The 26,945-nt window shown below is 40.6% G+C and overlaps 2 protein-coding genes across 3 annotated transcripts in view; one reads left to right on the top strand and one right to left on the bottom strand.

Moving 5' to 3' along the window:
* Nucleotides 1-20,713: 20,713 nt before the first annotated feature.
* On the bottom strand, nucleotides 20,714-24,155 carry LOC120324536 (collagen alpha-1(I) chain-like). The gene is made up of 2 exons (XM_039387655.1): nucleotides 23,276-24,155; nucleotides 20,714-21,777 (listed from the first exon to the last, which is right to left on the bottom strand). Exons 1-2 carry the CDS (start codon nucleotides 24,153-24,155, stop codon nucleotides 21,593-21,595), a joined length of 1,065 nt encoding a protein of 354 aa, XP_039243589.1. The 3' UTR covers nucleotides 20,714-21,592.
* EMC2 (ER membrane protein complex subunit 2) overlaps nucleotides 23,553-26,945 on the top strand; it is a 30,276-nt gene continuing 26,883 nt past the window's right edge. The window contains exon 1 of one of the 2 annotated variants that reach the window (XM_027717564.2): nucleotides 23,553-23,653. In XM_027717564.2, the coding sequence (XP_027573365.1) occupies nucleotides 23,614-23,653 (40 nt within the window). In that variant the 5' untranslated portion in view covers nucleotides 23,553-23,613. Of the gene's footprint in view, nucleotides 23,654-23,994; nucleotides 24,138-26,945 lie in introns of those variants that run through there. The other variant, XM_027717565.2, reaches the window with a different exon arrangement.

Here is a 26,945-nt window from a genome sequence, read left to right on the forward strand (position 1 = left end):
CTTGATTCTTTCCTAAATCTTTTCAGCCTTCTGAGTTTTGGAGACAGGGTGCTTCCAATGAACTGAGTGCCAGCCTTGAATACTGAGTACATCTCTGAAGCAAAAGTGGGGTTGGTGGGGAGCTGAGGATCATTCATGTCCGCACTATATCCTTCTTCAAGGCTGTGTTGTGCCACATAACAACAGTCTGACCTCACTGTACCATATTATTCAAGGTGGATGGACTGTTCCCCAACTCTGCACAGTTCCACAAATCCCCTTTTGAGCAGAGGATCTGGCATCAAGATGCCCCTTTTTTCTCCAGCACACATCAGTGCCCGGGACAGTGAAGCTTCACAGGGTCTGGAAGGAAGAACAGAACATTTGATAAAGCCAGTTAGGAATGCACTTGGGATGCACTTAGAAGCTTTGGTGATGGTCATTACAGAAAATCCAGACTTGTCTTCACCATTGTGCTTAAAGTGGTGATTCCTATTGAGTGCCTCCTTCTGTGCCTGCAACAGAGCATATTCTTGTTCAAGCACAGCATCATACTCATTCTTCACTTCCAGTTTCAAGGCTGTATTTTCATTTGAAGCCAGTGGGATTGTATCATGGAAATACAGGAATCCGTGCCAAAATCAGCCAACTAAGAACAGGTGGTCATCAAAATAAACTTCCCCTGCTGTCATATTTTGAGAAGTTCAGTAGAGCCTAGGACAGCCTGAGAGCACTACAACTCCTTGTTGAAGGCCCTGTAGCAAATAGAAGTACAAAATGTAAGTGTTTAGATTTTTGGGGTTAAATCCCATCCAGATCATTGCAGTACACAGAAATGTGCAACCTCAAAAGAAAGACTTTCTCCATCTGAAATAAAACATTAGTGTTGTTGTTGAAGTACTCACTTTCCTGAAGCAAGCTCCATCATTAGGTGGTCTTAGTTGAGTTCTGACACTCGATCTAATCAATCTGTATTAAAGAAGTAGAAAAAGAACTTGACTTTAGCTTTTGGGAAAATTACATATTTAAAGGATTTGAATATCAGCCACAGAATGATTTTACATGAAGTGAAAGCTACTGTTAGGAAAACAAAATGGAGAAAATATCAAAGCTACTTAGTCAGCTCCATTTTTCTCTTAAGAAGAGAAAACTTGACCATAAAAAAGTTATTGTTTGTTAGATGAGAGACCTGTACATTCCTGATTGTTCTCTAATATTTAAGAAATCTTTCTTCTTATTCACCTTAATATCAGAGAAAGTTTAAATTACAATTTTACCTCTATGAAATGTTAATTTTCTGTTTTCCCTCATCCAGAATAGGTTTGAGAGACTGTGTAGTATTTCAAACTTGTAGGAGCTAGTGAGGTTTTACTTGCAGAATCAATGGCCAAACAATGGTTGGGTGATCTAGGGTTTTCTCTGCACCCAGATGTTATATGGTTTCCAGAACTTCTGTGGTTCAATATGAATATTTAATTTTTTTTTTTATTCTGTGCACTAAATCATTATTACATATTATTTAGGGAGTAATGGAAAACTGTTAGCTTCAGCATAGTATAATAATACAATGAAAGCCTGAATTATAATTTCTTTGACATTTAAAATATCACTGTGCACCTTTTTAATTGGAAAATACTTATTTTTAGCTCTATCAGTTGCTCTCATGGTCCCGTACATTAAGTCTTGAGAAAAATTTGCCATCTGAAACATAAATTGAAAGGAATATTTGTGTCTGAATTAACAGATGACCTTGTGATTTCTCCAGTTCCCCCTTAGATTCCTTTAAGTACTGAGGGCACTGTCTTCTGAGTGCCAAGTACCCACTGAAATTCTCTGAAATTCTCATATTTGAATGGTCACCCCGAATCTGTTCAGGGACCCAGAGCAACATCAGTATGTCTGACACTCCTATTCCACAGTCTGATACCTCCACCTCTGTTTAAAGAAAGAAAGGGAAAAAGAAGCAGTGTAGAGTGCACGCCAGTCTCTTCTGTTGTTAGTTTAGTCTTTCTTTCTTTCTCTTGGTAAAATAACAGGACTAGGAGAAGAGCAGATCAGTGCAGACATCTAGATCACCCACATACACACACACCAAAATTCACTTTGAAGAATAGTCAGTTCTGGAGCTGGCAGAGATAACACTGCTCGCCTGGCTGTTATGCTTCTAACTTTTTTAAGTACATTATTTTTGGTTTCACTCTCTTTTACTTGGTAGTGTCTACAATGTTAGCCTGACACCAAAAAATCCCTTGATTATTCATTGCAGCTTCCAGTAGGCCGGCTGCTACTTCTGCCAGTGAGTCATAGGTATGAGACTTTATTAGGCTTGAGTGCACATGATGCCTTACTTGGCATAGTCATGGCTGTGTCATGAAAATTAATGACAAAATATTTTTAGATCATTTATTGATTCACTGATTTAATTTAGTCACGCATTTAAAGCATCTCTCTTTCATGTTCTATGTCAATTTTCCTAGTTAGAAAGAATGGACCAGCTTTGCAGAAATACTCAAATCAATCTTTGTACTGATTATAAAAGACTATCTCTATGGGTAGGTCATTAAACAGTCCCTTTACTGAATAAGGTACTTGGATATTGTAAACCCTGCACAGCAGCTCCAAATGAGAAATTGTGCTTTTCCATTGTATTTTTTCACTCCGGACTCACCAGATGTAGCACACATCGTATTTGTAGTTCCAAAACAGCTGTCAACAGTGTGTTCCAAAATCTCAGTTGCCCTGGCATTCAAATGGTATTTCACAAGACATATAAGTGGTAATGTCAAATTAAAGAAACAAACAGCACTACAGAAATATCTAATGGATTGATGGAACAGTAAACAAGATCAGTGGAACTCTTTTCCATTTACCAACTCAACTGAAGTATTTATGTAAAGGACTGTCTTTCCCAAAAATGTCTTTCTCCTCTCTTTTTATAATTTTGGCATTGTTATATACTCCTTTTCTCTTGGTTCTGGTATCACATTATGTTTATTTCTTCTATTCCTATTGCAAAAACTGTATCCTAAGTAGGATTATTTCTTCAATCATCTACTAAAATCAGCTTTCTACCTTCCCAGAAACTTATCACATTGGTTAAAACATTAATATTGTGATAACCTACCTTGATTAGGCAAATGTACCAACATAAGACTATGTTGAAGAGCTGTACTTATGTCATATCTCTACAGATATTGTAGGGTGGACCCTGGGATGTGTTGCTGAATACCCTGCAAATCTTGCATTATGTAAATAGAAAAAATTTTGGTAGCTTCAGGTTGTGGAAACATGAACCAAAAATCTGGTGGGGATCATACCAGTATTTAAAGTCCTTCAGAGAACAGGCACTCACACAACTCTCTCTGGTCCTCCTGCTTCATGTTTCTGATCTGTTGTGTGTAGTCTGCATTCAGTTTATTGTCCCTCTCCCCCTCATCACTCTTCTGGTGTCAACCAGAAGCCAGCTGGCTGGTCCACTCTTCTTCAACTCAGCATTACTTTGGGGAGTACCAGAATAACACAGAACTCCCTCCAAGAGGCCCAGTGGCTGCCTTTCTTTCTTTCTGCCTTGACGGATCTGCCAAAGAATTCAAAGAATATCTTGTTTTACAACCACAGAATGACATACAAAAAATTCTTCCCCTTTGAATGCTAGAGTTGATACTTTTTATCTGCAAAGCCTGTAAGACATGGCACAGCCATCTCCCCTTTTCCTTCCCCTGTTGGGTCTTTGCTGTGTGCACACTGTGCAGAGAGAAGTTTGTGCAATACCATCTTAATGTACTTGAACTCAGCCAAATGCTCTGTGAGGCAGAGACTGAGGCCAGGAATGGAGATTTAAGAAAGCAAGCTCTGGAATCACCATTTGTGGAGCCAGACCCTAAGCTGGAGGTACATGAGCAGCTCACTGTGGCTCTAACGGGCAGAGGTGGGTTGAGCGATTGCTTCCCAGTGAAACTCTTAGGAACAAGGAGAATGCTATTTCCAACTGAAGGACTAAGCATTGCCTTATCAGGGAGTTCAAGACAAGTCTAAAGCAGCTGAAAAACCATATTCATAGAAAAGGATTGGAGATATGAACTTTGGAGTGGCCAGGCTAGTTTATGGCTCAGTGCAGTCCAGTGTGGCTGCAGTACCCAGGAGGGTCTGGTCCTCTCCCACCAAATACTTGATTCCAGGATCCAATATGTAATATAACTGTTCAGTTACTGTTCAGCTGCAAATGGAGCTTGTAACTTTATGATTGTCAATTGTATTTACTTTGAAAAAAGTGTTTTGAGAAGAAAAGTGTCTAAGATAGTTGTGCTACAGCTCATGGTCTTTTGGTGTGGTTTGTGAGAAGAGAGAGAGAAGGCCATTCTCAGCCAAGACCCATGGGCCAGAAAACTCCTTATCCCAAAAATTCAGGACAGGGATGAATAGCAGCAGCAGATGAAATGAGCACACCCTCAGTAAAGTGTTTTAAAATACCTTCTTGCAAGTAATAATTTTCTTAGTTAGACCTACTGTGAAAAATTTATAATTCTTTCTCTGTTTTCTCCCCTGGTAAAAGCTGTACATAGTTTTTAAGCAGTCATAAATGGTAGGGTTGCTGTAATCCCTTAGTCTTGCCTGACTGCTATGTGTATTGTATGTGGTATGTTATAAGCTGGTTTTCTGATACTGGTTTCCTGTCATTAGTCAAACGTCATTTCATCTGGAGCAATGATTGATTTCCAGATGAAAGGTAAGGGCTCTGAGAAAAAGGACAGGCCAATAATGTTTTCACACTGGTGAAAATCAGGAGAAAATTCAATTCAATATAGTTGTTCTGCATTTACATCAGTGCCACTTCACAGAATCACAGAATATGCTGAGTTGGAAGGGATCCACAAGGATCATTGAGTGCAACTCCTGGCCCTGCACAGGAGCATCCCCAAGAGTCACACCATGAGCCCGAGAGTGTCATCCAGACACTTCTTGAACTCTGGCATGCTTGGTGCTGTGACCACTTCCCTGGGGAGCCTGTTCCAGTAAAGCTAGATACAAATGCATTGTTTTACAGTGGTAATTTTTCACACTAATGAGCGAAAGTGGAATAAGAAGAAGTCCTGTGTTATGTGGGGATGCTCATGAATCAGTATTTCTGGTTTTGTATTAGCTAGCTTTTCAAATTCTTAGAAAATAAATTCTCTCTGATCTTCTACATGATTTAGCAGAGAAAACAGCAAAAGATGACACCTGGGCCTTCTCCTACTTTCTGGATGTTAGGAGGTTTGGAAAAGCCTTTGGACTGGAGATCATGAAAGACACTGTCAGAAATGTTTAGAAGTATGAAAAAAAATACCACGTAGAATATTTATCTGAACACATCCACAAATCTAATACCTTTAGCCCTTTAATATAGTGGTAAGAGTCAAGGGTCTAGTTAGAAATATTTGTTTAAATACATGGCTTCTTGCCAGATATAGTGATTGTCATATACAGAGAAATGTGAGTGCTTGCTGGGAGGACCCTAGGGTGATCTGAAAGACTCATTTAACCTTCCCATCTGGCACAGGGCTCAGGGGGGTTAAATACATATCCCTGCTGAGCCCAGATCTACCCTGCCCGTGACAGCAACAGCTTTGGTCCGATCAGACTGTCAGTGGTTGTGGTGTCACAGTCACATTCCAGCACCATCATCCTGCACTGAAGAGCAAACTGTTGACAGAAGTCATAGGAGAAAAGGAATATGAGAGGATTACATCTGATTTGACTGTAGGGACTTTGTATTTAGTTGATTTTTATACCATTTTAAAACTTTCTGTGTTAGAGAAAAGATGTTGAAAGGCAAAAGAATAAATCGGATTCTGTGCACGAACTGTTTACTGGAGAGACTGAAATCACTCCTGCTGCAGTTCCCTGTTACAACAGATACTGCAATAAGCCTTTCCAAAGATTTCCCTAGCGTAGGCATCCAAGGGAGCGTGGCAGCATATGTGCTTAGTAAGGGTTAATGTAGTCTGGCACAGCTAGGAGGGTAATTGAAGAAGAAGACATTGTAGCTATGGCTCCTGGTGAGAAACTCCTTTCCTGGAGTGTGCTGGAAGTCATGAGGCCAAAGGCCAAGTGACTTCATTCTTCTCAGAAGAGGCCATGACACACATCCTGGAATGGCACATGGAAATTTCAAAAACATCTTACAGGGGCAGAGGCCTCCTACAAACACCAGTGTGAGCCCCAGGACATTTTTCACTTATGATTGTCAATTTAATAACCTGGCACATCTCTCTGAACAAGTAGGGGACAGATATTCAGCTAATACTTGTAGATTGCCCCAATACAATCACATAGTTTCATGCCTGTCTTTCTGTGGCCTTTTTAGATCATAAAACCAGGCTCTTTTACCCATTTAGTGAATTCTAAGTGCCAGCCTGTAGAATCTCGTCTGCTTCTTAATAACCTTGATAAACACACATATCTCTTACATGAAGGAGGATCTTTTCTTAGAACTGATGTTTTAAGGATTAAGTTACAGAGAAACTGCATTCCATATGGGCAATACAAAATAAAACCAAACACAGCCCAAAGTATAATAATGTCAGAAGAGCAATAATTTGAAATGAGGTGGCTTGTTACAAACTGCAGTCTGTTTGGAACAGAAGTCCAATCCAACTTCCCTCTCCCATGTTCTGGAAGGTTCAAAGGTTCGATTAGTTATGGTCTGTACAATGCTGTAAGATGCTCATGTAGTGCTCTGTAAAACAGCAAGTCTTTAATTTCCTACCACAAAATGATGCATTTATGGTCATCCGAAGCACAGAAATTAGGAGCCGCTGGAAAACGTGAGATGGACATCTAGGAGCTTGGGTATTAGTTAAGGTTAACAAACAATGAGTATATAGTTATGTCTTTCATAACACACCTCTACTTTTAATGAAAACAGGATACTGTAGCAAATCACTGACTTCAGTGGAGTTATACCACTTTGTACTAATAGAGGATGATGGACATTCTACCTTCTTAACAAAAAGACATACTTCCTTGTAAATTCATAATCTGATGATTTCTAGGAGCAGTAAATGCATTTGTTCTTTCAAAGTCTATCTGTCAGTATGACAATTGCAGTAAACCAAGACAATTACCTAAACATTACGTTATGGGAATGTAATTCATATACATCTACATAAGCATAAAAAAAAATAAAGAAAAAAGATAGTAGTACAGTACAAGACTCCATCATGTTCATAAAGATCTTCAGTATAATAACTGATTAGCTTTGGAAGGCACAGATGTCCACGCAAATGAAAAGGTTTCTGTTGGCTAAATTCCCGCTTTTTCTTTACAAAATTTTATAACAAAGACATGACCTATTTTTTTCTCTGATTCATAGTCATCTAATGGCTAATCTGTATAAATCCATTTTCTTTTATTGCTAAGTGTGCTCATTTGCTGGTGATTGACCTGAAGCCATGGTCCACACTCTTCAAGGAGCCTCCCTTTTAGAGAACAGACAGATGGGAGACGGCTTTGTAAAGTTCGCTGCAGATCTCAGAGCCCCTTTGGGTCCGTTATCTGGGAACAGTTTCATCCATGTGGGAACTTGGCATCAGAGTGTACCACAGAGGAGAGCCTGGCACCAGCCTTGTAGGACTGGGGACTGGTTTTTCTGGCTGAAAGGTACAAGGAAATCAAGCTCTCACTGGGAAAGTATTTCTTAGCTCTGGAAAGCCTGGGGGGTTTTTTGTTTATTTATCTGTATATCATGTTACATTCTTCAGAAATGCAATCATATCTAAGCAGAATGAGTCCAGTGTCTTCTTGTGTTATACAGATTTTGATGCTGTGTCAAACTTGCAATAAGGCTGGAAAATAGGGTGAAAAAATTGCCTGCAAGTACTTGCTCACCTAGAAGAAACGTATTGGCAAATCTGTCATAAAGCATTGTTGCAATGCTTCCAGAAATACAAAAAGGCATTTGTTTTGCCTTGCTAGTGGAGCAGGAGCCCAGCATTGAAAAGCTAATGGGAACCCTCAACTACCGTCAGCTGTTATACTTTGATGACTTCAGTAACAATATAAGGCAGCTGAGGGTTTCCCATATGGGTCCTTGCTCCCTGCTCTGCTACCGACTTATTATATTGATGGTCTCAGCTTACTAATTTGTGAAGAAATGGCTGCAGCAGTGTTTTTTCACAATTAATCAGCAGTTCCCAAAATATTTGAAAATCATAGTGGAATAAAGCACTAATAGTTTAGGGCAGTTTTTAATGTGGTATGAAAATCAGGACGTTAATCCTTCTGTTTCAGATCGGTCTTACAGTTAAAACGAAAAGAATGTGCACTACCATCTTTCGTCTTGAGATAGTGGAATGTATTCACCTCTACTTGGAGAAAAAAAGCCATGAAATAACCATAAATTGCTTCAGCAAATTACAGTCTAGACTTGCTGATTTGTTTTAACAACACAAGATATCAAACCCATATGCAAGTATTATTGTTAACTGCTGTTCCTAAATGCCTGTAAACGCATTGTCCTGTAGACTTAAGTATCACTGCAGCCAAGTAATTACTTAGATTTTATGTGGAATTTGTAACAGGAAAGGAATATTCGCTATGTCACTTGTAGGAGTCTGGTTTTTCTCTTCCCCTGACATCTTTAGACAGTGTGGCTGGGTCATCACTATCGTTTGACAGCAGTGCAGCTTGCAGAAGATGAGAAGGCAATTTGTGGTTAGGTAACACCGACACAGACAGTGAGCTGTGTACCTCCAACAGGAAAATGAAACAGGAGTCAGGCTGCATTTCATTTTTAATCCTTTTTTGTGGTTGTCCAAGTTTATTTTTATAATTCGTAGTACCCACAAGACGTACTCATTTCCTTCAGAACAACAGCTGTGGAACGATGGACGATTACCTTTGCCGTTTCCCAGCAACTAAGCTTTGCCTCCTTCTAGAAGATGGTGAAAACTGCCACGGAGCTTTGCCTCCTTCTAGACGATGGTGAAAGTTGCCACTGACTACAGTGTTCTTTCTTCCTTTGATAGGCTGCCATGTTCAGCCAAGCACATATATATCAATTAAAGGGCAGTCACAAGTTCAAATATAGTTCCAGTGAAAATAATATACAAAATAGGAGTGAAAACAACATAAGAAAACTCTGCTTTTCATGGGCCAAAGGCTTTTACAAACTATTCGCTATAAAATAGGTTGGTTCAGCTATTCAAGATTTTCAAAGCTCTGGGCAAAGTCATCCGATTGTATTGTGACAGTGGCTTCTTCAGCTGGGACCTACTGGCTATGTCACTGGCTAGTTAATTTTGGGAACTGGAACAGAGTAATTGTGATACAGAATTTCTGTGGTAAATGAGTGGAGTTCAAAATTAAACAAAAAATGTCACATACGCACAAAAAAATCGAGTAAATCTGTTCCCTACAAGTGAAATGTTGCCAAAGGGCATTGTAAACATGGAGCAACTGCACCTGCAAACAAGGCATTACCACTCCCTGTCTGCTGCAGTGTAGATTTTGTGGTATGTGTTTGTTCCCTCATGTCCTACATACATTGCTTTCACAGAATATACAGGCAGAACAATGAGGCCAAAGTGATATTCTAACCAGACTGCTTCTTCTGCATACTGACCTTTTAAATGCTCACTGAGTAGTCCAGCATCTGACTAACTGCACTTAGCTCCTGCAGGAGTTATCCCCCCATCCCCTCAGGATAAGGCAACAATTTTTGGGAGAAATTTGTTCTGAACATAGCAACAAGGCACTTGCAATCTTCTTTATACAATCACTTTTTCAGTCTTGGCTTTATCAAACTCAGCAGATAAATAATGTATGCCCTTCCCATTTCCTATGTGAGATCATGAGTGAGGAGCTGCTTCTTGACAGATGTCCAGGGAGTATTTTCAGAAGTGTTTTTTCAGTCAAATGTAACCGTTATAGCCGTCTAGTCAATTTAGCAGTGGCATCTCAGTTTTCAAACTTCAGCCAGGTTTCTCATAGCTGTGACTAAAGAGGTTCAGTTAGAACTTCCTAACAGAACAAAAGAGCTCTTTTTCTCCGCTTAATATTACTTCAACACATTTTTTTTTTCAGTTTCAGGAAACTAAAAGGCGATGCCTCTCAACTAGGGAAGGAAAAAAATGAGCACATTTTGATAGTCTAAAGAGAGGAATGTAAAATGAAAGTAAGTAAGGCACAAATCCTAAGGTCTTTGCTTAGGTAGAATTAAGGTAGACCTTCTTTTGGCATCCGTGGGACATCAGGATTTTGGACAGAGCCTTTCCTACAGAAAAAAAAGGCATTTTTGTTATTGAATAAAGACAGAACATGAGAACAGTAAAAAGGCGCTGGTAGAATATCCATGCATACTAGGTTTGACCAAGATTATAAGTTTCAGTTGTTTGCTAAGAACTGATATCATTAACTATATGTAAAAATACAAGTACTAAATCCACACAAATTACAAACCAAGAGTTACAAAGATCTCTCATACCACCTCTAGTACCCTAAGCTGTAATTTCTGAGGAGCTTAGACATTCCTTGATTTTTACAGTTATAAAAATACTAATTTTCTTGTTTACTAGCAGGGAGAAGTGAGACAGTAAAACACATTCTATCTGAACATTGCCCACTTTAATACAGGTTGGAACCATCTCATTTGAACTTCCTACAAATGCCTAAATATACCATTCCATCATTTTATTAGTACACAAACTGTGCTTCATGCTTCAGGATCACAGCAGAACATAGTGTGACCCATAGGATGACCTAAGAAACTATGTGTTGGTAACATATCATGTTCTCTCTTCATAACACAATTATGAAATGCAAATTGTCTGAGAGGTAAAAAGACCACAGTGTATAGCTCTCGATGACTTAATAGTAACACTTTGGGCAGTATTAACATATTACGTCTTGCTTCTGATTTACTGGAAAACTATATTGCAGTGTGTTGCAGACCATTGCAATTTGTAGAAATAAAAATTAAATGTATTGAGTAGGTTCAAGTTCAGTAAATTCAGGACCAAATAAATCCCATATGTTATCTGTGGATCTCTTCAATATTCTGGTGAACATCAACTACTTCATGAGATCTTACTTACTAGTTTGTCAGCAGACTGTAAAACATTTTACCTAAACTGTCAGTAAATGTAAATCTAAATAAATACTGAGTAAAATGAAAGATGGTACTGAAGTTAATGATAAATTCCCTTCATCAGTAGAGACTTTCTATCTCACTCTGTTCTTCAGAAGTAAAATATTTTTTGAGGAATAGTCTGAAATACTTGGCTGAGAAGTGGTCCAGTAGCAACACTTAATGTATGGTGAGGTGCACAGTAGCTATTTTTTATGACAACTTTTGCACATTTTAAGTTCAGAAATAGTTTGTGGTTCATGTAGTGGAATAAGTTCTTGTTCCTTTCCACATAATGTCCCTGGGGTTTCTAGCACTGATACCTTTGAGAAGAATGTTGTGGTTGAAACTTTCAATTGCTGTACTAATGCATCTCTGGTACTCATTGTAGAACTACTGTGCAATTGAGGGGAAGACAGTAACAACTATTATTTTTAGCAGCCATCTATTTGCCAAGCAAAGTGCTGATGACTAAATAATTTGTTACACATGCACTGGTCCAGATTCTGCTTGTCTTTTGCAATCAAAGCTCTCCTTGATGTGTTTAGGAGAACTGAGAGTGCAAGTATAGCCAATTCACTCCCCTAAACATTGAAGGACATATTTTTCTACTTTTCTATCCACTGAGCATGAGCATACCCTGAAAATAATACTAGTAGTATCAGTCAAAGAGTGAAAAAACATTTAATGAAAGTGAAAAATTTTCCCTTAGATTTCTAACAGGCTCGTGCAGGCAGAAAAAATATAAAAAATAAATACTCAAAAAAAAAGTGACAATCCATATTAACATCTAAAAGCAAGGATGCCACAAATCCTCTGCCACTCACAGGTCAGTGTCTGAGCTCCATTCCTTTGATCTCTGCCATATCTCTCAATTCACATTTGCTGGTAGTCTCATTCACTCTTCTTCTAAATGGTATCCTGCGACTCTGTCTAGGCTAGTAAATCAAACAGTGTTCCCAGGAAATTAACTGCCTCCACTGTTAAATTGCCAGAATAGTCCCTGGGATGGCTGTGTCCAAGGCTAGCTAGCAATCTCCCAAGTAATTCAGGAAGTGCCGAAGCCAGAAGTCATTGCTGTTTGGATGCAGCCACCATGTCTGACCCCATCAGACCACAGCCTCTGAGACCTCACCCAGGGTAAATGCAGTTCTTTCACTAAGAATTCCAGCATATGACAGTCTGAATAGCATTGCCCACAGCCATGGGCTTCTTTGTATTACTAGAGAAGTACATGAAGTCTCAATAACGCCCTTAATTCTCACTACAAGGGGTCTTCCACCAGAAAAGTCTCACATCCTGGCATCTGGATCTGAGTTCAGGTCCTGGGATTGATTCACTAGAAGCAACTCCACTGTAGGAGTATCATGGAGACTTTTATCTCATAACGTCCAGGTGGTTCCTATTACAGTAAGAGGTGATCTAGTGACGAGCTCTCACTTCTGTTTCTATGATGCCAGTTCGCCAGAGATGTTATGAGTGTAAATGACAACACAGTATGGTTTCTTACACTAGAGAGGAGCTGTTAAAATGTTTATATTCACCATTTTTTCCCTCTTGTCACGTAAGCTGTGTTGCTCCCTCATCAGATTTTCCATCTGTGGCTTGCTTTCAGAAGCTGTAAGACAAGCAGTTGTTCTGCAAGGAAGGGCTGTTGACATCAAGCTGTGTTTGAGGCAGGTCTGGAGTGCAGTTTGAGATTATAACTTCCCTTATTCTTTGGTTCTTTCTGGAAAAGTAGTTAGACAAAAGGCAGTTGATTATTTTATAGAAGTGCTTTGGTTCCCTGATTAAATCTGGATGAATAGCTACTCATGATCATCTAGAGATATTAAAATTTAAGATCTGGAGATGACTGAAGCAGAAATTTAAAAAATGATCATATGAATTTATTTTTTGTGGCCTTCAAAGATGTTAAATTTTACAGATCCTACAGCAGTGTTCTACTTCCTGACCTCTACGGACACATTATGCATTTTTACATTCACTGCTGCCTTTTCAAAAAATGGCAGTTTCATGGAGTGGCAAATAAGTAATAAAAAAAGACATGCAAAGGAAATAGTTAAAAATAGACAGCAGAATTAATCATTGGACTAAAGGAAAAATAATGCATTTTTAACCCATACTTCCAGCACAATCTCATTAAAATACCTCTCTAGTTGGGTATTTGCTTCATCTTCTCACAATGATACTAACGTAAGTAATTTTTTATTACTTAGGACACAAAACAAAAGTAGTGGGTGTGTGAAAATACCTGGACAGAATATGCCCTTGAATTTCCAAAGAAGGTGGATGTATGCTTTCACAGTTTTGGAAAGGCCTAATATTCCCTTCAACACTGTGCTACTGGCCTTTACCAAAAGTTAGTGAGATGTGAAAAAAGACCAAAGAAGTGCTTGCAGATATATTTTAGCATAAAAAGTAGCTTGTTACAGAATTTAGGAAAAATTTCCTCATGCTTATCAGCCAATACAGAAAATGAAATAATATACATCCTTTTGATAGTAGCTTGTGAAGAACTATATACTAAAATGCATCATATGAGTACCTCATACAATTTATTATTATTGCAACAGATTTTTAATGCTTGTTTGAAAGTTGTTAACCGCTGAGTGATAAATACTGGATCAATTCTGGCATTCAGAGAATGAGGCTTACAAACTGCAGTAAGGTCATAGATGGTACAAATGTACCCATTATTTGTCCTTTCACCAAAGAAGTCAGTGTGTAAGTGAACCATAAGAGGTTCCTTAAGGGCCCTGAGGACCACGGAGAAAGCTTATGAGCATCAACCTGGGAGGCATTGGCAGGATATGCAACATGTGTGTTTGGAGCAGATAAGACACACAGAACCTTGGACAAGCTGAGATCATTATTCCTCCCACTAATAACATTCCCAATAGGGTGCAGGTGCCTCCTGTTATTTTGAGGAATTCCATCTAGCTTCCTCAGCCAGGATGTAGAAAGCCAAATATGCACAAAGTGCATCCACCCAGTGCATACTATTACAGCCTGTAACAATTGCAGAATGTGGTGGACAATTCACTGCGAAAGCTAGAGGCAAGAAGGCATGGTTTCCAGAGTCACTTGAATGCCAATATTATAAATACTATACATATGATGATGACCTGCTTTACCTTTTTACAACACATGGGAAAGTGGAGGTAATTTTATTTATTATTGGGATAATATCTGGATACTGATGAACTCATTAACTGATCTGAAAATCTGGAAAGGACTCCCAAAGGCAATGCAGGTCCTAGTTCAAGAGACTAGGGAAATTAGGAAAGTCACACTGGAACTTTAGTGTACAATAATTACAAATTTTTCAGGACCACTTTATGGTCAATAGCATTTTTATAGCACCTTTTGTTATTGAAATTCTTCACATTTTTTTCTTACTTACTTTTTCTGCCTTCAGAGAAAAGCATGAGAAGGACAGAAACTGTTTTACAAAAAGCAACACCACCTGTTTTATTATATGAAATGTAACACATATACTTCTTTCTCCTCTGCATATATACACCAAATAAATATAGCCCATATGGCACTCTGAGTATGTATATGCTCACATTCATGCCACACATAGTTATCGTTTCAAGAAGTCACCTGCTAACTTGTGCTATTCTGCAAACTGGAAGTGCTCCTACTGCTGCAATACTGCACTGTGGAAGATGCTGATCTGTAGGACAGATGTTATTCCTGATAAATTCTGATAGTGTATAAAACATTTATTTTTCTGCTGAATTAAGTATTGATTTAATTGGAACTTTTTCTGCCTCCGATTTTGAAATCATGGAACACTATTTCTAAGGCTTGTCATATTGCTTGGTGGTTTGCAATATTTCAGTAATGTCTTTCTGTTTCATTGCAAATGCATTTATAGCAATAAATTGTTCAACAAACACTGAATTTTATTAAACTGGCAAAATAAGTGATAAAGAAAGCTAAACAAGCTCACAGTCAGCTGTGCCAAAAACAAACAAATGTTTTCTTTTAAATACTAAAATAATGTGCAAACGAGGCTCGACAAAACTAAAATGCAGAATAATTCCAAAACTGAAGTGTGTATAAAATTAAAGTTCAAGAGCAGAATAGTCACACTCTCCAGCTGCAGTTCAACTACAGAAGGGATTCAACATTCCATGTGTAAGGAAATCCTTCTGCCATTTTCTCCTATCCATGGGCACAGTGTATTGCTCCTTCAATAACTTAACTGAGCCTTGTCCCTGAGCTGGAGCAAAGATCCTCCTTTTTTAAATTTTTTTTTTAGGGTTAATTTTCCCTGTCTGTATTCACTGATATAGAACTAGAGAACAGTAGTACCAGCACAACTGAGGGTACACTGTGCTCTCAGGGATGAGACAACAGGTCTGGCTGGACAAGACAGACAACTCTTTACACCAGTCTTGCTGCCTAATCTTACATATGGTGTAAATATGGTCCCCCTAGAAATCATGCCCTCTACAGTCTTTTCCCTTTGCTTTGTACTTTCCCTTCCCATCTTTTCTCCCATGAATAAGTGTGTAAGAAGAGGGGACAGCCTTGGCCTTGCAGTTGCTGAGCTTCTTCAGCGCCCACAGAACGACCATCAGGGTCCATCCTCTGGTCATCTGCAGCAGCACTGCCATATTCATGTTGATCAGCAGGCAACTCACTCCACAAAGCCCCATTCACACCCATTGCGGTGTGAAATAAAAATGGTTCATTCAGTGTTTTGTTTTAAATTAAGTAGATATAGTTTCTCCTAATTTCCTCTTCTCTCCTGTCTTGAGTATTACAAAGCTACAGTTTGCATTTTATGGTTTTATCATGATTACTCGTATCCAAGATGGGTAATGCAGAGGTGAACACTGAAAGGCAAAGCAGCTGCAGTCATATTAGAAGGTAAGTTATGGTATTCTTTTTCAATTGAGTAACAGGAAGTCGTAGAAACATGAATTCCATCTCCTAATGCAATCACTCCTGTTTTGTCTGTTCTTAATACCCTCCAGTGACAAAGACTCCATAATTTGCCCAAGGAGTCTCTTACAACATTTAATTACCTTCATCATCTTTTTTTCCTTGGTGGATTGCAATTTTCCTGAAAGTGGGACATAGTTATGGCTCATACAAAAGATCTCTTTGACTAGTCAGGGCTTCATTGCTTTCTTTTCAGTTGCTCATCTTGTTCAAAACATATATATGTTTCAAAAGTTCCTGCCTGGAAAAGCACTTCACTTCATGCCAGTGAAGAATCTTTTTCAAAGACACTTTTTTACAAGTCTGGTGACTGCAAATATTATATAGGAACAAAGGGGCACGATTGTTTCCTTAACTCACCAATTAGTAAATTTATAAAAACTTGCAAATATCACTTCTCTACAATGGTGAGAGAAAGGAAGAACATCATCAGGGTGAAGAAAGAAGATGCTCAGAAGCTTTGTGTTGAGAACTTTAATAGCCCATTCCCTAAGAGAGAGATATTTCCTAAAAGCAGGGGCCTCTGTCCCATTTTCAGTGGCTGCAGCAAGCTTAAGCAAGGACAGGATATATTCCTCTATGGAGAGTTCCTCTAACTAAACACAGACATTGTCAATGAAGACATCTGCAGCTGAGTTAGTCCTCTTGATTCCCTTTACAGTTAATGGAAAGAAAGATCTGCTTTCGGTTGTGATTCAGCTTATGCCCTGGACACCTTCTATAGGATGAAATGCACCTCATAAATGCATAATTTGCTCCACTGACTATAAATTGAACCTGAGATCAATAGGTTGTATATAGACATCTAGACTGCATGCATTTAAAGTCAAGTGAGAGGAGCCCTTCTACTGCTGACTTTTAGCAGGAATAGTTTCCATGGAAGGAGTCATTATTTGCAGGCAAAATCACAGCCTTGTTTTGATTAACTTTTTTTTTTCCTGAAGCTGCAGTCTGTTAACACTTACTCATGCAGATTGTAATGATGTATTGTATATTCTTTTTTAATCTTATGTAACAGCTCTAGTGTGTTTCAATGTCAGGGTAATTAGAATCACAGTTTTGACTATTATGAGGCATTTTGAGCTTGGCTTGTGCTTCTAAAACACTATTTCTGTCATTTGGCAGCCACATTACCAAGGATGTGGGGAGATGTGTAAATGATTCACTAAAGTTTCTATCCCAAGTCAAAGCTAGTGACACCCCAGGAAACTCAGAATCCTCTGTTTTCATTATCCTTCCATGAGAAAACTTCCTCCCCTCTCAAATTTTTCTCCCAAGATCAAGCAAAGAGGACAGAAATTGAGACTGCCTGGTAGCTCGGGGTGCGACTGAGGCTGTGCTACAAAAAGCATCTGCCGAGAAACTCCCCAGACCATCTCATGGAGCAGGGTCAGAGTGCACAGCTCTGCACTTGCTGAGGGACACCTGCTATTGCAGTGTCCATATTCTACTACTGCTCTTCAAGTCTGTTTCTGTCTCCACAAAGAAGTCCCAGGCTGAAGAAGAACTGGACAAAGCAAACAGAAGATTAGTGTGAAGAGGACTACCAAGTGTCTAAATTCAGGATTTTGTAGCAGGGTACATAGTCAACTCATTCTTGGCCGTCTAATGAATTTCTTTTGATTCCTAGTTGAGCTGTTTCATATGTTTGTTGTGCTCGTGGCTCTGGTAAAGCTGCTAATACTAACGTGCTTTACTACTGCAGTGCTTGTGTTCCCTGTAGCTCCTCCACACATGCCTCATTCTTTGGACACAGACTCTACTTTTCTAATCAGTGATTTGAGTATGAGAGCAATTGGTTGGCCTGGTAAAACAGCAACTAGCTGACAGTGTGGAAACTCATAAGAGTTGGCCGAGTAACCCTGAACAGTTTGTAAGGAAAATGAGGGGGTTAAATGACAAATAACAAAATATACACTGCCACTAAGTTTCTAAGAAGTCAAGGCAAGAGAAGGCCTGGAATACCTAGAAAAATTAAAGTTTGACACCTCACAAACTTATCCAAACCACAGCAGGAGCTGGCAGTGTACGTTGGTGAGCACCATGTAAAACTGATGTCTGTGAATACCAAATAGCAAGATGGTTAAAACCAGGAATAAGGCATTTCAATTTAGATAGTTAGATTGTGCATAAATGGGGAGTAAGTCCTTTGTTTTGCTTTAGGAGTTTAGGTAAGTTACATGAGCTCCCTGTATTTTGATTTTTTCATCTCTAATATACCAAACTGAGAAACATGTATACAGAAACTGGTTATTTTCCTCAGTATGAAGTGATGCCTTGCTCAAGGAACAGCATGGAAGCCACTTCTGCATCTGCTGAAGTAAGAATGGATTAGCTATCAAGCCTTCACCATCATTTTACCTTGGCAGGTAGGATAACCAGTCCCTGTGTTCACTATGGTCTATCTTTCTTTTTAATGGTAGAAACACAAACCACTGTATCCATGAATAAAACATACTGCCCTACAAAGAGATCATTTTCTCTCCAAGTCCAGTGGTTGTCCAGACAAAGTCATCTCAGAAACACCACAAAAATAATGAGATGTAGCTGAACACAAGGAGAGAACTTGGGAAAGGGAACAAAGTTAATAAATAAGGACTGGGGGAAAGCACAGGAGAATTCTTTGTGAGACAAACACGTAGTTCAGAAATGAGAAGATTTTTAAGTGGTCAGGATGTCAGGAGGGCGTTAAAGAAACATTCCGAGAGCAGACTTCAGCCCAGGGAGAGTGCTGTAATTCCCCTAACTTCAGTACAATTTATTTCAAGTCAGTCAAAAAAGACCCCAAATGTATATGACACACTACTGCAGCTATGAGGAGATGAGTAACCGGGCTGGGAGCTGGAGAGGTGAGTGCAGGAGGGAACATCCAACCCTCCTTGAGTGCAGGCCCACAGGCACACAGCTGCCTGCCGTGACCCCACCATCCTTGAAGGAAATCCATGGAACCTGCAGACCCCCGGCCCCAAGCCCTCCCTCTGGCTCTTCCCATCCGCTTCCCCTAGAACTGATGGCTTGGGAGTGCTGGCATGTCTGCTGCCCCAGGCAAGGGGCTTTCTCCAATCCCACTGCTTCTTGTCCTCTTTTCTAGTGCAAGAGAGAAGGTCTTGTCCCTGCAGCCACCTGGGCAAGACATTTATTTCTTCTGCTCTGCCCTCAGAGGGGTATTGCTGCTTGCTATGGCAAGCATGAGACTGCCGAGCCCTGCAAGCCTGCTAAGCAGAGTGGAGCATCTGCCTGGAAAATGGGATAGAAATTGGATAAGAACTGTGGCATTAGATTAGCCAGTGATGTGCAGAGACTGCTCCCTCCACACCTGGCGCAGCTGTCATGGAGCGCTGGGGTGGCAGGGCCTGACTCTGCTCCCGGCAGGGCTGGCCCCATTCCTGGTGTTCACTGGGAGAGGAAGGAGGCCAGCAGGAGTGGAGGCTGCTCTGGCCTGATGTCCCATCCTCACCTCCCTCCTGACCCCAGCAAAGGCTGGTCCTTACTGAAAATTTGTTCACTTTAGCTATGGGAAACAGCAGCTTCCAGCACCAAATTTAAGCCTCTGCACTATATTACAATTATTGTATTCTTACACTTCGTTAATGCCCACAGGTACAGTTAAGCCTCTGCAAAAATTATTAATTAAGCTCACAGAGAAGTGTCTTTAGGACAGCAGTGTCAAGCTTGTCAGTTAGTCAGCTAGTAAACATGAACTTTGAAGCATATACTACCTTACCATATGGACTCAGAAACTTGGATCTGTGGTGTTTGTTCATCTCACGCTCATTTTAAAATCAGTCTCAGAAGGCTCTCAGGGTACAGTTTAGAGTATCAAGCCATAAAGGAAGTGTTGTTTGACTTGCTTAAGGATTGTTAACAATGTCAATTCATCAAGTTGATTTATATTTCTTGTTTTCCCCAGCTTTCCGAAAGTGTCTCCTCTTTTCCTTTTTTCGCGGCATGCTGAATGATGTGATTCTGGCATGTTCTCCAGTTGTGGTTGTCAATAGCCAGGAAGATTTATAGCCTAAGGATTGTCCTTTAGCTTAGGAGTCAGAAAGAGGGAATTAATTTTAAATTGGCTGTAAATAGTAACGCTGAATAAAAAATTCAAAATCATACTGCTTTGCTATGTGTTCCAATATGTAATAGTTTGTGCTGGTCAAAATGATATGAAAATGCCTCAAACTTTTCAAGATGACTTACAAAATTTTTACTTGGCATTTCTTATTGTGGTGATGCTGTGATAAAACTTTAAAGCATGTTAAAATGTTCTCCTCTATATATTACCTGTCATAGTAATTCCCTTAAAGTAGATGTATTAATTTATTTTCTTACCTATTTTTTTCACTTTGGTAAGTTTTAAATTTGATCCAAGAAAATATCTGAAGTTCTAACACTAACAGATGAATGCCAAGTAGGGTCAGACTCAAAGGCACCTACATTAAAGTGCAAAGTCCTTAAATTGATTAATGATTCAAATTTTTTGAATTCCCTATAATTTTCATCCACTAATTTAACTTCTGTGACTGATCTTTAGCATCACTAAACAAGACAATAGTATCTTTAAATGGTCCATACAGAAAACGAAGTTTGTCCATATCTTGCACAGTGGGAAAGTGCATCTTAACAAGCAAATGAATCATTGATTCACACAGAAGATAAACTGTCACTTTATTCATTCACAACATACACAGATCCTACACATGTACATTCTTCCTTGTGCTGTGACTATCCTGGAGTTATTTTCTCCTGTGTCCTACCTACTAAAAGGATGCCACCACCGATACATTAGTAAACTAACACCACCACCCCCATTACTGAACTAAAATAGATCCTAGATCCTATTTAGTAGGTGATGAGCCCAAATGTCTCCATATGCCCCATATCTCATGCACAGGACACAGACTTCCATGTTTTGCTTTACTGGTAAACTGCGAGTTAAATTACTATGCTTTTTTTTCCTTGGCTGGTATCACTTTTCTGAACCATAATTCTGATGGGATTATTACTGAACTGACTCACTGGTTTCATAATAAAAGAGAAAGGTTTTTTTAATAGCACACCAAAAATATTTTTTTTTTCATTTTCATTTGGTAATCTGTAGAACTAGCTGTGGTACCCACAAAAAGTAGGTGGTGACTTTTCTGCACTTTTAAATAATCCCCTCAAAAAACCTGTGCATTTACAACTTAATATGTGAGATTGGGATCATTGCCTTTCCACTTAGTTCCTGCAGAAGTGGCACAAGAGCAGAAAATGACAGATCCAGAAAAGAGATTTCACATGACTATTCCCTTTTTAGAGCATTTTAAGCTTTATTAACAAAACACTTTAAACTTTGAATTAAATGATGAAGCTCCTTGGCATAAGAAAACAGCTTTAAAAACCACTGTTTTAGTTTCCAAGAAGAAAAAGCTTAATACCAAAAACATTTCTGTTTCCAACTATAACAGTATCTGGCATAAGGGGATATTGTAACAATAATTCCCATCTCTTGGTGAGTGTGGATGGTTTTCTACTCCACAGTAAGAGCAGAGGTATGCAGTGGAAGGGTCAGCCTTGAGCTCGGCAGAACACAGTGTATGTGATTTTAGGCAAGTCGTTCGAGACTATGTCCAAGAAAGGCAGGAGGCAACACTTACAGTGCATAACTTCAGGACCCGGTCTCGTCTTACAGTGCAGGTGGAGGGCTGCACGTCTCGGGAAGGAATCCAGAATAACTGGGGAATTGCCTAAATCTAGCTAGGAGAGAGATCAGAGTAATTTCTGAGAACAGTAACGAGACTGAGCCCCTGTGGGGTACCGTCTCCAGTCTCTTGCCGAGACGAAGTTGTGGGCAGGTGCAGAAGTATAAAGCTAGATGTCCAGGGAACAGCAAGTTCAAACTCCTCCCAAACACTTCAAACACATGTTTCTGAAATTTCAGCTCCTTCAGCACTAGGTGACAGCTGACAGGGCTTTTAAAAGCATCAAATTTTGGATTTATATGCTTAAAAGTTCTGTCTGTCTCACATTAGGCATTATAGCTAGCTCAGCAATCCAGCAGCACTGAACTCTGCAAGTTAATTTTTCATTTTACCTCAGCTATTTCAGTGTTACCCCGTAATGTGCAGAGCAGGTGTGTGCTAAATCCTTTATGGATCTAGCCTGTAACCATTCCATAGTCACTCCTTTACCTGTAAAACAGGAATAGCAGTTCCCTACTCATATACTATGAGAATAAATACATCAATGTTTTTGGAAATGTTCAGATAATACAGACACTGATATTTTAAAATCATCTGGAAGTACAGCTGCGCTATACAAGGCCTAAACAATTCAGTCACCTAGAAAATCAAAAACCACTTTAGAGGAAAGAAAGTTTAGGCATATACAGTATTTTTAGATCACCATTTGAATTCCAGTTGAGGCCTTTTAGCTGTCAAAATTGTGACATTTAATTACACTGTAGATATTATTAAGAATTAGTAGTTTATTCTAGTCAGGGGAAGGAACATAATGAATACAGAAACAGCATTCTTGATTCTAGAGTTCATTTGTTGATGGAGCTAGGGGATTAATTTTGAATGTGGAGTCTGAAGCATTTCCCATAAGAGACCTTATCAGAGTTAAATGTCAAGGCAATTACGTTTCTGGTGATATTTTCTAAAATCCAGTGCCTTTTGCATATAGAATCACAGAAGCAATTACGTTGGAAAAGATCTCTGAGATCAAGTCCAACCTATGACTAAACACCTCCATGTCAACTAGACCATACATGAAATTAAAAATCCATCACTTTTTTTTTTTTTTTTAACATCTTCAGCGGAGGCACATTTATCTGCTGAATACATTTATCCGATTTCAACAGTGAAATCGGGACTGAAACGGGGAGCCTCATTACTAAGAAACCATCTTTGTGTCTGGTGGTCGGCAGAAGCCGTGATGTCGGAAGATAAACCGTGGAGAGGACACAGAGGTGGGCACGGCTGGCAGCCCACAGCCCCACTCTTGCCTGTGACCCCCTCAGGGCTCCTCCGACCCGTGGACACGAATTTGTTACGTGGTGTTTCAGTGCAGAGAAACCGACGTTTCATCCTCGACGGGTCGTGGCGCCTGCAGGATCCCGGGGCAGGAAACGCTCGGGCACTGCTCACGCCGGACCCAAACCACACCAGGCGCCTCCTCGCGCGCCGCGTTCCAGGTGCACAACCTGGACGTGGCCAAGTTATGTGGAATATAAAACAGGAAATTAACCTGCAGCCCTCAGCTTGGGCTCAGAGGTTTTAACCCCGGCAAGGCCCCTCGGCCTGCGGGCGGGACAGGACCGGGGATCGTGCAGGTGCCCCGTCGGCGAGGCCCCGGAGTGAACACAGACCGGCACAGCCCCGAGCCCCGGCGGGGCAGGCGCCGGCTGCCTGGTGCTCCGGCCCCGCCAGCTCCAGCCCTTCGGAGGCTCCCGTCCCATGGGACGAGGCTCTTCCCGGCCGCGACGCCACGGGCGGGAGCAGAGGGGACTCAGGGCCGGCCCCGCTCCCGCCTCCCGCCAATGACGGCCGGGCCCGTCAGCGCGCGCGTCACGGGGCGGTGCCAAGATGGCGAAGGTGTCGGAGATGTACGACGTGACTTGGGAAGGTAACGCCGCGCAGCCGGCGCTCCCCTCCCGCGGCAGGGGCCGTGCCGGCACCGACCGGCCCCCGGGGCGCGGGGATAGGCGGCGCTCCCGGAGCCCCGCAGCGCGGCGGGCCTGGGGCGGACCGGCGGTCCCCAGCGGGCCCGGGGAGCTGGGGCGAGGGGCGGCGGTTCTGCCTTCCCGGGCTGTGGGCGGCCGGCCCGCCTGAGCGGCCAACAGTGCTCGGCCCCGAGGTGCCCGCAGGTCCGGCGGTGAACGCGCACCTCGCCCGGAGCGCCCCGCCGGCCTCCCCGAGCCTCCCCGCCGAGTGCCCCAGCCGGCCGCCTCCGCTCCGCGGGCTCGGACCCCCCCGTCCCCAGGGCTCGGACCCCCCCGTCCCCAGGGCTCGGACCCCCCCGTCCCCAGGAGCCGGCGGCGGGCCCTCCCGCTGCCCGTTCTCCCCCTCAAGAACACAGCGCCACCAAGAGAAAATGGCCTCTTGGCTGGGTCAGCAGTTTGTGTCATAGTTCATCTCTTGGTGAACTGAAAATTAACTTGATATTTTCGTTAAATTTGATAATAAGCGTTTCTGGGGGAACTCTCAAGAAGCTCTGAAGTGACACAAAAGTTTTTTAAAATCCTGCCCCCTCGGGTCTTTGTAGCTTCCGTGTCTGCTTGATCATAATGGTGATTTATTTTTCATATATCAGTACTGTTTGAGGTTTGCTTGACATTCTCACTGGTCCTTCTTTCATAACCAGTACGTGTTCACATGTGAGCTCAAGACAGCACTCAAGCCCATTGCAGTCTCCTATCAGGAATAAATGAATGGTTCTCCATAATTTTGGCCATAAACAGGGAACCTTTAGCTGTGTACCATATGCTACACACATACAGTAGAGAAGATAATGTAGAGAGAAGCTGTGTGATCATTGGTTTTCATTTATTTACTGCCAACCTGTGAAGAAATAATTGAGTAATAGAATAATTCCCCGACCATGAGTCATTACTTAGTTTGGTTTTGTAGATAAGAGGAGGAATATTGAAGGGGATGTATTTTAGCAGATCCCTGTAACTTACTCATTGAAATAGTGCCTATGCTGTCTTTCTTGCACTTTTTTTTGTAGGACTCTGAAGCAAAACAAAATGGAGTTTGACACATTAAGTTTTTAGCTCAAATTGCATTAATCTCAGAAAATATATCAGCTGTTTTTGGAGAAAATAGTACTGTAACTGGATGGATAAGGATGAAGAAGTGAACTTGCTTGCCAGTCTGTCTGGTGGTCAGTTTATAGGTAGTGTTGCTCTGGTATTTGCTTGCATCACCATGATGTCGTTGACTAATTGGGAAAAGCTTGGTTGCCTGTTCTTCTGTATCTCCTGTGAAAAGGTGTGTGAAACTCAGCTTGGATAGAGAGCAGGCAGGCTGCTGTTTGGGAAGGGAGATTGCAAGTTGTTAACACTGCTGGTGTTATTCTTAGACTTACCCAGTGCTCTAAAAAACCTTGTGTAAAAAACTTTTCCAGTTTTTATTTTGCTTAAGCAACCATTGTTAAAAACCCCAGGAATTTAGGTGGGATTTTTTTTCCTCCTATTGTTGTCAGGTATCAGTGATTGAAAAAAGAAATGAGATTTTTTCGCAGGATGGGTAATGTGCACTGTGGACAGATCTCTGTACATTTAGATCTAGTTTTTTTGGCTGAGAGCATTATGGAGTGTATCCTCTTATGTAGAGGCCAGGTGTAGAATGCTCAAGGTTGCTGCTTTTGGACTTGGCTACTTTATGCTGAGATTAACATCCTACTCTTAAAAATAACCTCCCATGTTCTATTTCCAAGAGTTCTGATTGACATTTGTGGCATTGTGTGTATAGTTTTGCATATGGGTGTGTAGAATGAGGAATTTTGGAGGACCAGCTGGTGAGTTTTATCATATCAGCTTCTCAGTTGGTATCTTCTGTCTAAATGAAAGGGCTGGTGTGTAGGGGAAGATCTGTGTTAGTACAAGGGGCTGTCTCCACTTTAAAAGCACACATCTGAAAAATTCTGGGTTTTTTAATCTCTGTTTTAAGAGATGAAAAATAAAGTGGAGTCCTGCAACAGGTCATGGAAAGACTCTTCTTAAAGAAGAAGGTTTTTGTCTTTTCTCTCTGTGAGCTTTAACAGATCCCTGGTGCAATGAGGCTTTTCATGGGTGGGGTGATCCCAGCACTGTTGTGACCTAGTCCCTAGCAAAGAACTTGAACACAGTTCTAGGAATTTAATGTAGCTCATTTTGAATCTTTCTAAAATGCTCAATTTCTGTGAAACCAGGTTTATGACTGATATTTATCTAAAAAATGTCTGTTATATATACTCAGGCCTTTCTAAACAAGATGTTTTATACTTACATACTGCTCTAAGATGAATGTGTGATTCAAGGTTTGGGAAGTAGAATAACATGAGACAAATGAAATAGTTTGTACCTTGCTTTGGTTTTTACTCAGGTTCTTTGAGACAGAGGTTGGAGTTTAACCCATGATTAAATGTTGTTAGGTAAATATGTTGTACGGGGGGTTAGGAAAGATAGCTGAAAATAGCTGTGTTTTCCACCGTTGGAGCTGTTGTCTTTATTTTTTGTTTCTTTACTTTGTTGCTGTGTCTCAAGCTTTAAAGTGTATTTGGAAATCTGTGGAGCAGGAAAACCTCTCAGTTAACTTTAGGGTCTTGATGGACTTAGATGATCCAAATGTGGATTCAGGATGCTATGGTATTAAAAGAGAAGCTTATATATGGTTATGTGTCATATATTTTACAGCTTATTTACTTGAGACAAAGATGATATGTGCTCCTTTTTTGTGGTCACTGTTGCTAATTATCCTATGGAAAATGGCATACTTCCTGCTTCTTTAATGTATTAAAGAAACTATGTGGAGTGACAGGGAGCCAAGAACTGCAGGTCTGGCACAGGAGCATGATGTAGTAGATTAGCACATCAGATGGCAACTGATGATGTGCAGCCTCTTACCAGGAGTTTCTTGAGCTGCATAGAACTTCATAGAGTAAATATTTATCATATTGTCAGTGGTACATTGAGGATGAATTTGTGCCATGAATGGAAATGTTAAAAGAAAGCAAACACCCGTGTAAGTTCATTTTAGGAGCAGGTTTTGGAGCACACAAGTTAGTCTCTGTGCATAGAATTAGAGTGATCTGCAAACAAGCACCAGTCATGATAGTAAAGAACTGTTAAAATATCGATTGGCTTTCACAGAAAATGCATCTGACATATTGTCAGAATTGGACAGAATAAACTAAGTTTTCTTTACCTTGCAGA

The sequence above is a fragment of the Pipra filicauda genome, unplaced genomic scaffold, assembly GCF_003945595.2.
Source record: "Pipra filicauda isolate LSUMZ 115617 unplaced genomic scaffold, ASM394559v2 scaffold57_size4234018_pilon, whole genome shotgun sequence".
In the NCBI taxonomy this organism is placed as follows: Eukaryota; Metazoa; Chordata; class Aves; order Passeriformes; family Pipridae; genus Pipra; species Pipra filicauda.

Coding starts and splice junctions, on each gene's coding strand:
- LOC120324536 (XM_039387655.1), bottom strand. CDS start 24,155: ATGACACAAACTGCTGACCCAGCCAAGAGGCCATTTTCTCTTGGTGGC. Junction 21,778..23,275: donor GCCCAAGCTGAGGGCTGCAG/GTTAATTTCCTG, acceptor TCTCCTAGCTAG/ATTTAGGCAATTCCCCAGTT.